At 52.5% G+C, this 14,763-nt stretch overlaps 1 protein-coding gene across 7 annotated transcripts in view; it reads right to left on the reverse strand.

The window, feature by feature from the left end:
• Positions 1-14,763, reverse strand: part of Lingo1 (leucine rich repeat and Ig domain containing 1) — a 190,255-nt gene that overhangs the window by 48,693 nt on the left and 126,799 nt on the right. For 6 of the 7 annotated variants that reach the window (XR_013438683.1, XR_013438684.1, XM_078049241.1 and 3 more), the window contains one exon: positions 11,452-11,537. The exons of the other annotated variant lie outside the window; for it this stretch is intronic. Coding sequence is in view for 1 of the 6 variants with exons in the window: in XM_078049240.1 (XP_077905366.1) it covers positions 11,452-11,537 (86 nt within the window). In the remaining 5 variants the exon portion in view is untranslated. Of the gene's footprint in view, positions 1-11,451; positions 11,538-14,763 lie in introns of those variants that run through there. 7 annotated transcript variants of the gene reach the window in all.

Below are 14,763 nucleotides of genomic sequence, written 5' to 3' on the forward strand. Positions count from 1 at the left end.
GGGCCTTTGCACAGGCTGTTTCCTCTGCCTGTGGCACTTGTCCCTCTCCATCAGCCTGAACACGCCTCTTCTTCTGCAGTGAGTCTGTTCCGATGCTACCCCTGGGCAGCCGCCTGCTGCCCTCCACCTGTCCTCACATGGTATATGAGCACTGCCTGCTGGCCACTTCGCCCTGTGCTGGTCAGGCTTCCTTCCTGAGTAGACTCTGGGCTTCCTGCAGGAAGGGCCGGGACCTGCTTATGTCCACAGACCCTCCACAGAGCACGCAGCATCCAGCAGCGACACTAAAGGAATGAGTGATGTGGACACCAGGACATCCCTGCCGGGTCCCAGCTTCGAACTGAGTCACAACTTTGCTCCCCTGGCCTCCATGGCCCTGAAGTTACTGGCTGGCTGCTTGTTCAGCAAATGGCATGGCAGGCGTACACTGTGTGAGGGACAACGGGATTTCGGGAAGTGTGCAGTGCTCCTGGGGACAGTCGACCACACCAGAGAACACAGGAGGGGACCACAAAGCCTGGTAACGCAGAGCTCAGAACAGTGTGTTGCTGTCACCGCTACCCTCATTTGCTGATTCTGGACACAGCACCTGCTGAGGGGCTAGGATTGGGCTGGAGCTGGGGCAGTCACCTGTTCCAGGGAGCTCACAGAGAACAGGTGCAGGTGGAGCAAAGGATGTCGGGGCTAATGATGGAGGCCAAGGAGGGCAGTGACTCAGTGGAGAACTTGGGATCCACGCAGCCTGGTTCATGCCACCCACCATTTGGCTGTGTGATTACAGCAGCTCACTTACTCTCTTTGCACCTGGGTTTTCCTCATGTGTAAAATGGATGTGATGGATGTATTTACTCCCCAGGGTTGTTTCGAGGATTGAACAGTTGTAAGATGCTTTTTATTTTTGTTTTGCTTTGGGGTATCTGAGATTGAACCCACTTTACCACTGACCACATCCCCAGCCCTTATTTAGAGACAGAGTCTCACTGAGTTGCTTAGGGCCTCGCTAAGTTGCTGAGGCTGGCTTTGAACTTGAGATCCTCCTGCCTCAGCCTCCCAAGATACTTTCAACAGGGCCTGGGACACAAAAAGCCTTCAAGAAGCCAAAGGTGTCCCTGTTTTTTGTTTCATCCTTCATTCAGAGCAGCTCCTGGCTGGGCCTGTGGCAGCAAAGCAGGCGGGAGGATGGCGAGGGCCAGCAGCTCCACCGGCCTGGCTGCTGCCTGGCGTGGCTTCCTCTGCTCATGCACCCAAAGACCCCACCAAGCCAGGTAGAGGAGCACAGAGGCAGGCGGAATGGTTGGGGGAGAGGACGATGACCCAAGGATTCCCTGAGGACCCTGAAGTGGATGGACAAGGAGGGTCCCGGCTCTGGAAGCATTGACTGCAGCCCTTATGCTTGTAAGAGCACATGGACGGGGGCCTTGTGCAGTGCCCCATGGGAAGGGGGTGCAGATCTGAGTGTGGTAGGGACCAAGGGAGGGGAGGACATCCTCCCTGCTGGAGGAGGAGGGCAGAGGCTGAGGAAGGCTCTCACCTCCAGTGACCTGGGAGGCCGTCCACGCCACCTCCCCAGGATGTGGGTGCCCTGGCTGAGAGCTGTGGAAGCGGCTCTTCAAGCCAAGCCATCCTGGTAGAATAGGGAGGGGAGGGGCGTGTGGAGAACAGATGGGACAAAGGGTCTTCTGGTGGGCTATGTTCTAGGCATGCCAAGTGCTCCGTGGAGGAGCGGGCGGCAGCGCAAAGAGGGTCTGCTTTCTCCTGTTCAGCCCTCTGCTTCGCTTTCTCCCTACTTAAGCCCCCCACCATCAGCCTTGTCAGTGTGACATTAATGGGTGACATTAATAAGCCAGAACTCTCCCACTTGTCTGCCAGATTGGGCCTTAGCCGTGGAAAAATTGCTAATTACAGCCACAATAAGGAAATATCAGTGATGGACGTCACTATTATTGCCTCCTCTGTCCCTGTCTGTTTATTTGGAGATGAAAAGAACCCTGGGGCCATCTCTCCAGGACATTGCTGAGTGGTGCCAGAGGGGAGGAGAGCTCTGTGCAGAAGGGACACCCTCCAGCTTCAGTCATTCATTTCCTCAGGGTAGGGTCCCCTCCACCCAGGGCCCAGGGCTGGGGCTGAGGGCAAAGAGGGGACCAGTGATCTTGCTCCCTGCCCTGGGGCTCCACAGACCTCAGTCACATCTCTTGGCTTCTCTGGGCCTCACTTTTACCTTCTGTCAAATAGGTACAATCATTCTAGTCCTGTCTGTCATGCAATGTGAAAGAGCAAATGAGAGGCCCAAGCAAGGGTGGTCAGGCCAAAGTAGCAGCTTTCTGGACTGGAGAAGACAGGGGGAGTAGCTAAGAAACTGGGGGCACCAACAAAGGGGTAGACATCTCCCAGCTCAGTGAACTCTCAGAAGCAAACATCTGCTCCTCCGACGCCCACACGCACTCAGAATGTGGTGGGAATCAAACACACAGGACAGAGAGGCAGGCTGGTTTGGCTGTGCAGAAGGTCAGGCGCCTCCTGATGCCCCAGAGCCCACAAGGACTTGCCAGGCTTCTGAGTCACAGCCACCCGCGGCGTGAAAGGCCCATCACAGGCTGAACTCACACCCAGGGAGACCCACACCACATCTGGGACCAGGGGCACAGCTGAGAGAACCTTCAGACCGGGCCCAAGGAGCATGCGCATTGAATGCCGGGACAATCCCAGTCAGAGGCACACCCAGGACCCCACGTCCAGGTGTGCGGACCAGAACGAGGCAAGCACAGCCCCAAACACGGGGGCGGAAGCACACGCGTATGTGGTGGCTGTGTGTCTCTCACGCATGCGCACACACAGCATCTAAGGCCCAAAGCCCGGCTCTTCCTTGGGAACCTCTCTCTGCTGAGAAGGAAATAAAAAGCCCCATGTAGCCTTCAGGCACATGTGGCCTCTCAAGTCGTGGCCAAGCCAAGCAGCAGCGATTAGACTGGCTGGGAAGAGAAGCCCAGCGTGGCCTGAATATTTCACGGGAGATTTTGCTTCACAGAAAATCCCTTCTTGGCCTCTGTGCATGTCAGGGTATAATTACCCATTAGGTAGCCCGAGCAGAAACCCGGGGGCATGCCGCAGCGTCCCGCCATGGCTCGCTCTGCCTCTGCCGCAGGCTTGGTAGTGCTTGGCCAGGCCTGTCCCATCTCTCACCTGCCCCCACCGGGCGCAGAGGGAGGAAGACTGATGGGCCTGGAGTGAGCGTCCTAGCTTAGGGTCACTTCTGTCCTAGGTTCTCTGCCAGTTCCCTGCTGAGGAAGGGTGAAAGTCTCCCCTCCTTTTGCCCCCACCTCCTCTTCCTTCTCCCTCCCAATCTTTCCAGCCAGCCAAACTGTAGTTCCAGAGTAAAGACAAGGGGTGGGCGGGGGAAGAGATAGGGAGACAGGCCAGTGCCAGAGGAAGGGAGGGAGGACACCTCCGTTGGTCCCTGGGGAGCCTGATCCCCACCCCCAGAGGCTCTCTGCCTAGAAAGTGTCCATTGCAGGCTAAGCTCAGGTGGCACCCCCTCCAGGGAGCCCTCCACCAGGTTAGGAGCACCCTTAGGTTCATCTCCATCTCTGATCAGCACTCAAGGCTGAAAGCTCAGACTCTTACAGGGGTCGTGGAGGAAATGCACAGGAACAAGGACAAAGGCGAGGCCACAGGGAGGGGGCGGGATTTGAGAACTGCAGAGCAGCACCTTGGCTAATGCACTGAAAACCAAACTGTTTCCTGACCCAGCAAGTCCATTCCTTGGAACAGGCCCCACAGAACTGAAAACACAGGTTCACAGGAACACTGGCCCACAAACATTCACAGCAGCAGTACTCACAGAAGCCCAAGGTCAAAATTATCAGAAGGTCCATGAATGAATGGATAAATACATGTGGTGTACCCTACGATGATTATTATTCAGTCATAAAAAGGAACAAAGTAACCAGTTGAGGGGTTGCACACTGATAATCCCAGTAACTCAGGAGGCTGAGGCAGGAGGATCCCAAATTGGAGGCCAGCACAGGAAACTTGGCGAGATGGTGTCTCAAAATAAAAAAATAAATTAAAAGGGCTGGGGACGAAGCTCAGTGATCAAGCACCTTTAGATCCAATCTCCAGTACTGGGGGGTGGTGGAAGGAGCAAAGTACTGTTACATACTACAACAAAGATGAACCTTAAAACTATTGTATTGGGGCTGGAGCCAAGACTCAGTGGTAGAGCACTTTCCTAGCATAAGTGAGGCACTGGATTTGATCCTCAGTACCACATAAAAATAAAAGAGAGAAAGAAAGAAAGGTATTGTGTCCATCTACAACTGAAAATTTTTTTTAAACTATTTCGCTAGGTGATAGAAGCCAGGCATTAAAGGTTGCATGTGATATGACCCCATTTATATGAAATGTCTAGAACAGGCAAATCCAAAAGGAGGAAAGTTCAATAGTGGCAGCCGGGGCCTGGGCGGGAGAAAATGGCAGTCACTGCTCCTGGGGACAGGGTTTCCTTCTAGGTGATGACAGTGCTCTGGAGTTAGCTAGTGGCAATGGTTGCACAGTCTTGTGAATAAACTAAAACCACTGGATTGTACGCTTTAAAATGGTGAGTTTTGTGGCATGTAAATTGTGTCTCAATTTTTAAAAACCCAAGTTGTTCAAAATGGAACAAAAAATACCCACCAGCCATTTGCCTGCCTGAGCCCTCTATTTTGTAACCTGTGGTTTACATGTTTGTCTACCTCACAAGAATGGGAGCTCCTAGAGCTGGCCTTCCTGAGGCCAGCTGTGTCCCCAGAGCAGGTCCTTGAGCCACAACAGTGACCACAGCAACACGCTACCCGGGCCACATTGCACACTTGGCAAACTCCCTCAGGCCGGCTCAGCCCATGTGAGAGTGAGGTGAGGCCACTGAGGTCCAGGTTCAAGGTCATTTGCCGTAAGGTCCTGTGGCAAGCTGGAGGCACAGCTGGGAAGAGAAGCTAGGCTCTCTGATGCAGTGTGACTTAGGGCAGCCAGCGGCCAGCCCTGGTGGGCAGAGGAGGGTGAACACGAAGGCAGACAGTCCTGCCGTGGCTTCCAGTCTTAGGATTCCCCAAATGCCTGGGGCCTCTGAATCAAACCCACCTGCTGGGTATGGCCCCAAACTCCAGCCCAGGTCCTGTCTGTGTGTCCCACCTCCAGCATTACGCGCAGCACTTTCCTCTGTTCCCTGAGGTCTTGCTTCATTGCTCGCTGCCCCCTCCCTCAGGGCTCCCTCCTCAGTGAGCTCCGCAGCACTCTGGGAGGTCATCTTGACCAGGATGCGGGAATGGCTGGAGGTGTGCTGGCTGCAGGGTCACCCAGTCTCAAGCCAGAAGCAAGGTGTCTGGTGTCTTGTCAAGGGTCTGACTGGCAGGGGAGGGGCGGGGGCGGTGAGGGGAAGTGGGGGACTGCTTTTGGTCCTGGGAAGGCTAAGCCAGAGTCCAACAGTGGGCAGCTGGTCACCTTTAGACACATGCCAACCCCCAAAGGCACAGCTCAGTGCTTCCTCCGAGCAAAGAAAGGAAGGAGAGAAGCCCCAGCACACACCCCGCCCCACCCCGCCCCACCCCCCACCCTCTGCAGCGGCGTGGGAAGCAGCAGCAGGATGGGAGACGGTAGCCACCGGGCACTCATCTGGGCCTCTGCTGTCTTAGTTCAGCCACTCTCTTGGATGACCTCCAAGGTCAGACTGAGCCCTAATCTTGTGCCTGTACTGAACCTTGAACCTGACCATGGTGACAGACTAAGCCTCAACCCTGACAGGGTGGACTGGCTCTCAGAGAACTAGAGGAGGCTTCCAATGCCTCATTAGCTCTTTTCCTGTTCAGGGAAGGGTGACAGATCTGGTCTGTGGGTGTCAGAGACGGGTCCCAGCTCTGAGTGACTGCTAGCAGCTGGGCCCAGGGTGGCTCACGGGCAGCTGGTTGTCTGACCTTTCTTAGACCAGGACCCAACACGACTTCTCAGGTACCCGACACTGGGGGTGTCTAATGGATGCCAGCTCCCTCCCTGAACCCAGGCTACTGGTCTTCTCTGAGAGGCTCCCACTCCCTTCCTGGCCCCTCCGCCACCCACCTCCCTCTCTCCACGGGGCCAGGGAAAGCTGTGAATTGCTGGGTGTCTGCCCCTTCCCTTCCACCCCACCCTCCCTCAGGCCTTTCCTGACCCAGATGCACATCACACCGGCCCCCACCCAGTGTCCTCAGCTGGCTGTCTGCTAAGCCCCGCAGAGGTGTTAACTGATAATTAAGATGTTAGCTTCTCTGCCAGGAGTATTTTGGATTTAACAGGTTACATTTGGAAATGGGAAAACCTTCAAGACCCAGCCAAATGGCGGGCAGGGATGCAAGTGGCGTGTATGGGGAGTTTGTGCCTGCGCCCCCTTCAATCTTACTGAGCCCTGCTCCTCACCACCCCCTTCCCTGAGGAGGACCAATGCAGGCATGGGAGCCAAAGCCTTCCAGTCTCAGCATCACACCAGTGAGGTGATGCCATTGGACAAGAAATGAAACCTTCCCGCATCTCACTCTCCTTGTGTGCAGACGGGGAAATGGAATGCCAACCTTGCAGAAGTGAGGTGCAAACTGACAAGCTGACTAGTAAAGCCCCCTGTGCCCAGCACACAGGAGCCCTGAGACACACGTGAGCCCTCCCATCCCCACAGTGTGGGTAACTCTTTCCACTCCTCCTGCCTCCTCCAGCTGAGCCTGGTCAATCACTGAGTCTATCCTCTCACTTCCTAAATCTCTCCCCAGGCAAAGATCAATGGAATTGAACAGGGAGGTCTGGACAGACACGAGCCTACGAGCCTACGGGGACACTTAGCAGTCGGCAGGCATGGCGCTCCAGTTCAGCAAGGAGAGAACACTTAATAAATACCATCGCAACGACTGGCTGGGCGTTTGGATCCCTACCTCAAACCACACACACCAGCCCATTCCAGGAGAAATAGAGATTTCAATACTTTTAAATCTGCTAAACAACTAGAAAACAATATAGGACATTTTTTTTTTTTAAATCAAGTGGTTAGATCAGAAACTCTAAAGAAAAAAGAGTTGCAGATTTGAACCACCAGAACAATTTTGAACTTTCGAGGAGTTAAAAAAAAATTAAATTAAATTAAAAGAAAAAAAAGCACAAAAATCAAACCTGTAAATAACTGTTAGCAACACGTAACAAGGAGTTAAATCCTTTAACCTCTTATGCATCAATTTGCTCTTACAAATCAATAAGATACATTTCAATGCCTCCCCGCCACATCACTGAAACCAAGGCCACCTGTGATCTCTGTGTTACTAACGCAAGGATCAATTCTCATCTGCACCCTGCAACCTCTCTCAGCCCATGTGACATGCTTGAAATATACCATGCTTGTGGCTTCCAGTCCGTCACTCCTGCCTGGTCTCACCACCCCCTTTTCCGTTCCTCCCGTTTCCCAACCTCTAGCTGATGAAGCTCCCAGGTCTGGGTCTCTGGTCCTTCTCTCTCTCTCTCTCTCTTAAAAATTTATTTATTTATTTATTTTAATTAGGTGTATATGACAGCAGAATGCACTTTGATTCACTGTACACAGTTGCAGCACGACTTTTCACTTCTCTGGTCGTACACCATGTAGCGTCACGACGTATGTGCAGTCATACATGACCTAGGGTTCTGGTCCTTCTCTCTCTCTCTCTCTCTCTCTCTCTCTCTCTCTCTCTCTCTTTTAATCTACATTCACTCCTTCAATGCTCTCATCCAATCTCATGGCTTTAAACACTATATTCAAGCCAATGACCCTAAGTTTGTACCTCCAGTTGAAAACCCGTCCCCTGAACTGCAGTCTCTATGTCCACCTATCTGCTCCACAGCTCTGTATAGAGGTCTGCTGGCATCTCCCCTGAGCACGCCCAGGCAGGGCTAAATCATGATGTGCAACATGGGCCCAGGCCTCGTGTAATTCTCTACTTTGAAATTCTGATTTTTTTTTAAACAAAGGGCCACCCATGGCCATTTTGCTCTGGGCTCCATACATCACGCAGCTGCTCCCATCCACAGATGGGCTCGCTCTGCCCACGCAGCCCGCTCTCTTCCACCGTTCCCTATCTCTGCTAGTGGCACCCCACCCTACAAGTTCAGAATCAGAATCTCCAAAATTTGAAATGCTCCAAAATCTAAAACTTTTTGAGCATTGAAATGCCACTCCAAGTGAAAAAGTTCACATACTGAAACTTCATTTCATGCTCAAAAAATATTAAAAGTATTATGTGAAACTACCTTCAGGCTATGTGGATAAGGAGCCTATAAAACATGAATGAACTTCATGTTTAGACTTGGGTCCCATCCCCAAGATACCTCATTATATGCAAATATTCCCCAAGTCTGAAAAAAATCAGAAATCCAAAACACTTTTGGTCCCGAACATTTCAGAGAAGGATACGCAACCTGTATGTGGGCCAGAACTCTAGAAGTCATCCTCAGCTCCCTTCTGTCTCCCCCGCCACCTCAGCCAATCTCCCAGCAAGTCCCATTGGCTTTACCTGGAACCTGCCCTTGGAATCTGCCCAGTCGTCCCCACCTCCACCCAGACCCCTGGTCCCAGTCCCCACCATGTGCTCCCTGGAGCATAGCAACCAACAGCCCCCTGACTGATCTCTCTGCTTCACAGCTGCCAGGGGATCTGGGCAAAATGTAATTCAGAACCTTCCGTGGCTCTTCCTACCACCTTTTGAGTAAAAGCCAAAGTCTTCTGGGTGGTTCACAAGGCCCTGCTGATCCCACTCTTGATCCCTTCTTGGCCACGCCCAGTCTCCCACATTCACCTGTCCCAGCCACACGGGCCTCTCCACGGGGTGAGGCAGGGCTGGATAATGGGGATTGAACTGCCCCCCCCCCAGCCCAGGCCCTCTCCACTCAGGGTCCTCATGTACACTGTTCCCTCAGTTTGGACACGCTTCTCTCAGACATCTACACAACCCTCTCTCTTAAATGCCACTTCCTAGTGAGGCCTTCCCTGACAATCACATCCAAGTTTCCCATCCCCTGGCTTTTTCCCCCTTTCCTAACGCTCAGCTCTCACATGCGCAGTGTATTTCACATACTTATCTCTTCTTCCTTGGCTGTCTCCCCTCCACTAGCGCAGAAGTTCCATGGAACAGGCAATCTTTTTTTTGTCAGTTTTGTACACTGTGAGGTTCCTAACCAAAACACTGTCCAACACATAGTAGGTGCTCAATAAATATTTACTGAATGAATGGACACATGCAAAGAAAAATGAGTTGAGGACCTGACAGGAACTGGCAACTGACAAATGAAGAAATAGAAAGAGTCCCAAAGCCCACACGACAGTGCTCTGTGATCCTCTCTTTAATGATCAAAGAAATGTAAAGTAAAAGTATTTTTACTCATCAGATTGGCAGGGACTTAAGTGACTGGTGACGTCCATGGTTGGCAAGGGCAAATACCCCTTGCACGGTGGGAGCCTAAGCCAGCACAACCTTCTGGAGCTTATCTGGCCATATGGAGCAGATCAAATGTGGAAACGCACATGACCCCTGACCCAGGCAGACCACTTCCGGAAACATGAAGGACCCACAGATGCTCGGACTCAGAGGTTCCCTCAGTGAGGGTTATAAATAGCCAACTGCTGGAAACAGCCTAGATGGCCTCCGACGGGATGAATAATTGATGAAGAATTTACAGACCATCCACCCAAAACATAGAGAAGGAGAGGGAAGAACTCTGGACAAGGCTGAGGGTCCACGCAGCAGGCTGTTCAGGGGAAAATCAAGTGGTGGAGTGGAGGGACTAGCACGAGCCGCGGTTTCCCCTGTGAATGTGTTTATAAGTGCCAAGGGGGAAGTCTGGAAGAATATATATCTAAGTAGTTAGTAGTGGTTAGTTAGCCGTTGGGGGAAAGGATTATGGGAAGGTTTCCAATTGTACCCTTTTAGAGTCTTCCAGGTAGGTAAGTTAGGCAGGTCAGGGAAGGATGTAGATAGGTAGGTCAGGTAGGTAGACAGGTGGTTATACAGGTAGGTAGATAGGTAGGTTAGGTAGTTAAGTAGATAGGCAGGTTAAGCAAGTAGGTATATAGGTAGGTAGGTTAGTTGGATAGGTTAGGTTGGTAGATAGGCAGGTTATCTAGGTCCGTAGGTAGGTTAGGGTGTAGATAGGCAGGTTAGGTAGGTAGACAAGTGGGCAGACAGGTAGGTAGGTTGGTAGATTAATAACATATGGAGAACATATTACTTTAATCTCCAAAAAAATGATTCTGTTTGGGGAGAAAACACCTCCTCTGGCCCTGCAGGGGGATAGTCCACGCTCCACGTTGGGGCCCTGCCTCGTCTGTGTGGCCTCTCCCCACCCCACAAAGCCAAAGCCACGTTCCACTCCTGATCCCGTCCAGCTCCACCTCCGCCCCACAGCCCTGCTCACAGCACCAAGGCCCCGCCCACCCCACCCCATGACCTCTGCAGCCTGGATGGCCAGAGAGGGACAAGGAACTCTATCACACTCCTGAGGCCAAGGCTGCTGCCCCCACCAGCCCTGGGGACAGCCTGTGGAACCTGGGGCACAAAGAAGTGCCCATTGATGAGGGCCTGAGCAGGCCTGGCCACGCCTGGCTCCGGCAGACCTGCCACAGGCACTGGAGGCGGCAGATCTGAGGAGGCCCAGAGGACCCAGGAGAGAACTGGCCAGTTGAGGAAGGAGACTGGAGGTTCGGCCCCCACAGGGATTACCAGATTTAGCAGAACTGTACGTGCCATGCGATATTCAGGACATTGTTACACGAGCACATGATTGGTTGTCTGAAGTTCAAAATCAACTGCACATCTGTACCTTTCTCTGGCCACCCCAATCCCCACTCCATCCCTTGGGGGGACAACGAACCAAAAGAGAGCCATCAACTGGGACGCCCAGGAACAAAGGACCAGAAACGGAGATGACCCGTTCCTGGTGCAGGGAGGAGCATCCCCTCCGGGAGGAGTTCCACAGAGAGAGGGAACTTCCAGAGCACGAGCTGCCAGGCACCGTGACGCAGGGCAGCGAAAAGTCGGAGTGAGAGCAGCGCGGGGGAACCCGGATGCAAAACCTCCTACAGCCGAAGTGCTTGGCAGATGTGGGTCGTGCAACAGATCCCAAGCAACCAGACACCGAGCGTATGAAGAGCCTAAGTGGGCCGCAGGAGCCACGCGTCCCCTCAGTGCCCCGGGATGCAGCTGGTGAGGACAGATGGCTGCAGGCTCGGCCCACCTTCTCAGAGGTGGGAAGCGCCTCCCAGGGGGCCCTTTGCTTCAGGGGCCTTCAGACCCCACACTGTGTCCCCCTGCCATTGCCCCTGGCCGGGGCTCATTCAGAGGGCCAGCATGGCCCAGGGGACCTGATCCTATGCTCCGAGCCCTCCCACTCCATAGAGGCGCGAGGCATGAAGAGCCCACCTGGATCTCACCCTACCTGGGTCAGATGGTGCCTGGAGGCAAACAGACCGGCCTCTGGGGGCCTGGGGAGCAGCAAACTGTCCTTCGCGTTCCCAGCATGCACTGTGGGGAAGAGCAAGAAGATTAGTGCAATAAATGGCTTCCTGTCACCCGGGGGCCCCATCTCAGCACAGGCTGCCAGCTCAATCCCACGGCCCAGCCAGCAGGGTTCGGCGCTGCCACCACCACAGCACAGGCCTCTCAGCCCCAGCCTCTTTCCTACTCCCTCAGCACCTGGAGCGACCAGCCCTGACCAGACAGAGCCCAGGAACATCAACCCCCTGGCCTGGCACACAAGGCCCTGTCCACCTGTCCAAGTCCCTCCCTTCTCCCCGTCTCTCAACACCTGCCACGGGCCAGCCCCACTCCTGCCTGTTCTGGTCACACAGATTCACAGAACGGCCTCCCCTTGTCCTCTCTGAGGCCTGCCAGGCTGCCCATCAAGTCCGTCCTCTGCCTCTGGAAGCTTCGGGTACATGTCCTCAGCCCCCAGGATGTCTGGCTTCTGCCTCACCACCCCACAACACCCTCCTGCACCCCTACCAGCCCTCCTGCCTCAGCCCTTGACTGGCACCCCTCCTGGGGAAGTTCCTCATGGTGCACGGCACCCCTCATCACTCCTAGACATGGTCACATCACTCCTAGCACAGTCACTGTCTCCCTTCTCTCTCTTCCTGGACCATCCCACCCACACCCATGCTTCATTCACCCTGCACACCCCCTTGGCCACTTGCTATGCCCAGAAGAAGTCCCTTCACCTGGCCTGCAGGGCGCTAGCCACTGCACACAGACCCGTCTCCAACCCTCTCTTCCTGCTCACTGACTCTGGCCATAAGGCCCCTGCCCCCTGCTGTCCTCTGCTTGGCTTCTCTTAGGCCAGGCCTTAATCCAGGCACCTCGTCAGAAAGCGCCCCCTGACCACAGAGGGTGGGGGTCCTCCATGACCCACTGCCTGCCTCCGTTACTGATCATGTCCCTGTTTCAACAGATCCACGGTGAGCCTTCCTCCAGGCAGGCTGACCGAGGTGTAATTCACCCACAGTAAGATCCACCCTTTCTAGTGTGCAGTTCCATGAGCTTCAACAGCTGCCTGCAGTCAGGTCAGCACCACCTCCATCAAGGTATAGAACAATTCTATCAGTTCCCCAAATCCCAAGGGCTGTCCCTTTGCAGTCAAGTCCCACTCCCAGCCCCTGGCAACACAGATCTGTTTTCTGTCCCTGCAGTTTCGCCTTTTCCAGTGTCTACCAAGGGAGGCATCTCTATGCAGCTGCGAGCAGGGCTTGGTTCACTTAGCACAAGGCACTCAAGATTTATCTGTGTTGTCTCATGCCAGAACTTCATTCTTTTTTTTTTTTTTCAATTGCTGAGTAGTATTCCATTGTTTATCCATTCACTAGTTAGTTGAAGAACATTTGGATCGTTATCAGTTTTGGGAGATTATGAACAAAGCCAGTACAGATATTCACAGATGGGTTTCTGCCTGAACTAAGTTCTTATTTCTTGTGGTAGGTACCTGGCAGTCGATGGCCAAGTTGTATAGTGAGCATCCTTTTAACTTTGTAAAAAACTACCAAGCTGTTTGCCAAAGTAGTCATGTGATTCTCTCACCAGCAAACTAGGAAGGTCCAGTTTCTCTATCTTCCACAAGGCTCATGGTATCAATTTTTAAAAAATTTTTATTCTTAATTATACATGACAGTAGACCGTATTTTGGCATATTATACATATATGGAGTATAGCTTCCCATTCTTGTGGTTGAACATCATGTGGAGTTAACAATGGCCGTGTGTTCATGTAGGAACATAGGAAAGTTATGTCCAATTCATTCTACTGTCTTTCCTATTCCCATCCCCCTCCTTTCCCTTCATTCCCCATTGTCTAATCCAATGAACTTCTGTTTTCTGCCCCTCCCTGCATTGTGTGTCAGCATCCACGTATCAGAGAGAACATTTGGTCTTTGGATTTTGGGGATTGGCTTATTTCATTTAGCACGACAGTCTCCAGTTCCATCCATTTACCAGCAAATGCCATCATTTCATTCTTCTTTAAGGCTCTGTAATATTCTACTGTGTGTGTGTGTGTGTGTGTGACATTTTCTTTATCTATTCATCTGTTGATTTCTTTATCCATTCATCATTATCTGTTCATCCTATGTTGGTCTAACCAGTTTTTTAAAAGGTCATTGTAATGATACACAGTGGGACCTCAGTGTGGTTTAATTTATATTTCCCTAATAACTAATGATAAGAAACATGTGCTTGATTTTCCTTAGTACCACCACTATTGGAAACTGTCACCTTCATGTAATTATTCACCTGTTCGTTTTCCATCTCCCCCACCATCTATGGGAGCAGAAGCCTTGATGTCTATTCTCCCCACACCTAGAACTATATCTGGAACTCAATAGTGGTGGTGGTGAGGGCTGGCATTTATAAATCCCATCATGTGCCCAGTACAATTCTGAGCACTGTGCAAATAGTAACCCATTTCATCTTTGCAATCACTCAAAGAAAGATAGGTGCTATCCATATTCCCATACAAGGATGAAAACTGAGGCAGAGAGAAGGCACTTGAGCAAGGTTACACATAAATGAGGTGCTGAGCCACACTCGGATCCCGGGGTTCAGCAGGCACAGTCTATAGTCATAATCAGGACGTTATATGGCCTACAACAGCCACTTGTACACCCCCAGTGAGGACAGTGACCAGGAAGCTGTGGCTTTGGCTCTTCTGAAACCCTCGTGCTGACGAGGGTCCTACAAGGACCCTGATTCCAGAGAATTTATTTCACTGTGCATTCCATGTCAGAATATTCCCTCCCTATCTCCTCAGCTCTTCCACAGTTTGCAATATGAGAAGCTCTGGCCAAGGGTCTGGGAACCAAAGCCATGTGCTTCACGCTGGGCCAAAGCATTTAAGAGCCAGTGCATGACCCCCCACCCACGGTCTCCTCCCCACAGTGACTGGAGAGCACGTTTCCAGATGGTAGAGCAGCATCCTGGATCCCTGAGTTACTGCGTGGACCAGAGGTCTTCTCATTTCCCACACTGGACGTGGAACAGGAGTTCATAAGGAAATGGAGGAAAGAGGAAGGGAGCAGCCTTGCCCGTCCTCCACACCTCCTCTGGCCCCTGGGGGGCACATATCTGTGCTATGTTTGGTTTGACACACGTTTGGATGATTTTCTATGTGACTGAACTTAAGCCCCAGTGGGAGCCTGCAGCTAAGTGAGGTGTCGGGGGGAAATAGAGTGATCTCGTTCCCCAGTTGGAGAGAACAAGGGGGA

This window comes from Ictidomys tridecemlineatus, chromosome 5 (assembly GCF_052094955.1).
Source record: "Ictidomys tridecemlineatus isolate mIctTri1 chromosome 5, mIctTri1.hap1, whole genome shotgun sequence".
Taxonomy (NCBI): Eukaryota; Metazoa; Chordata; class Mammalia; order Rodentia; family Sciuridae; genus Ictidomys; species Ictidomys tridecemlineatus.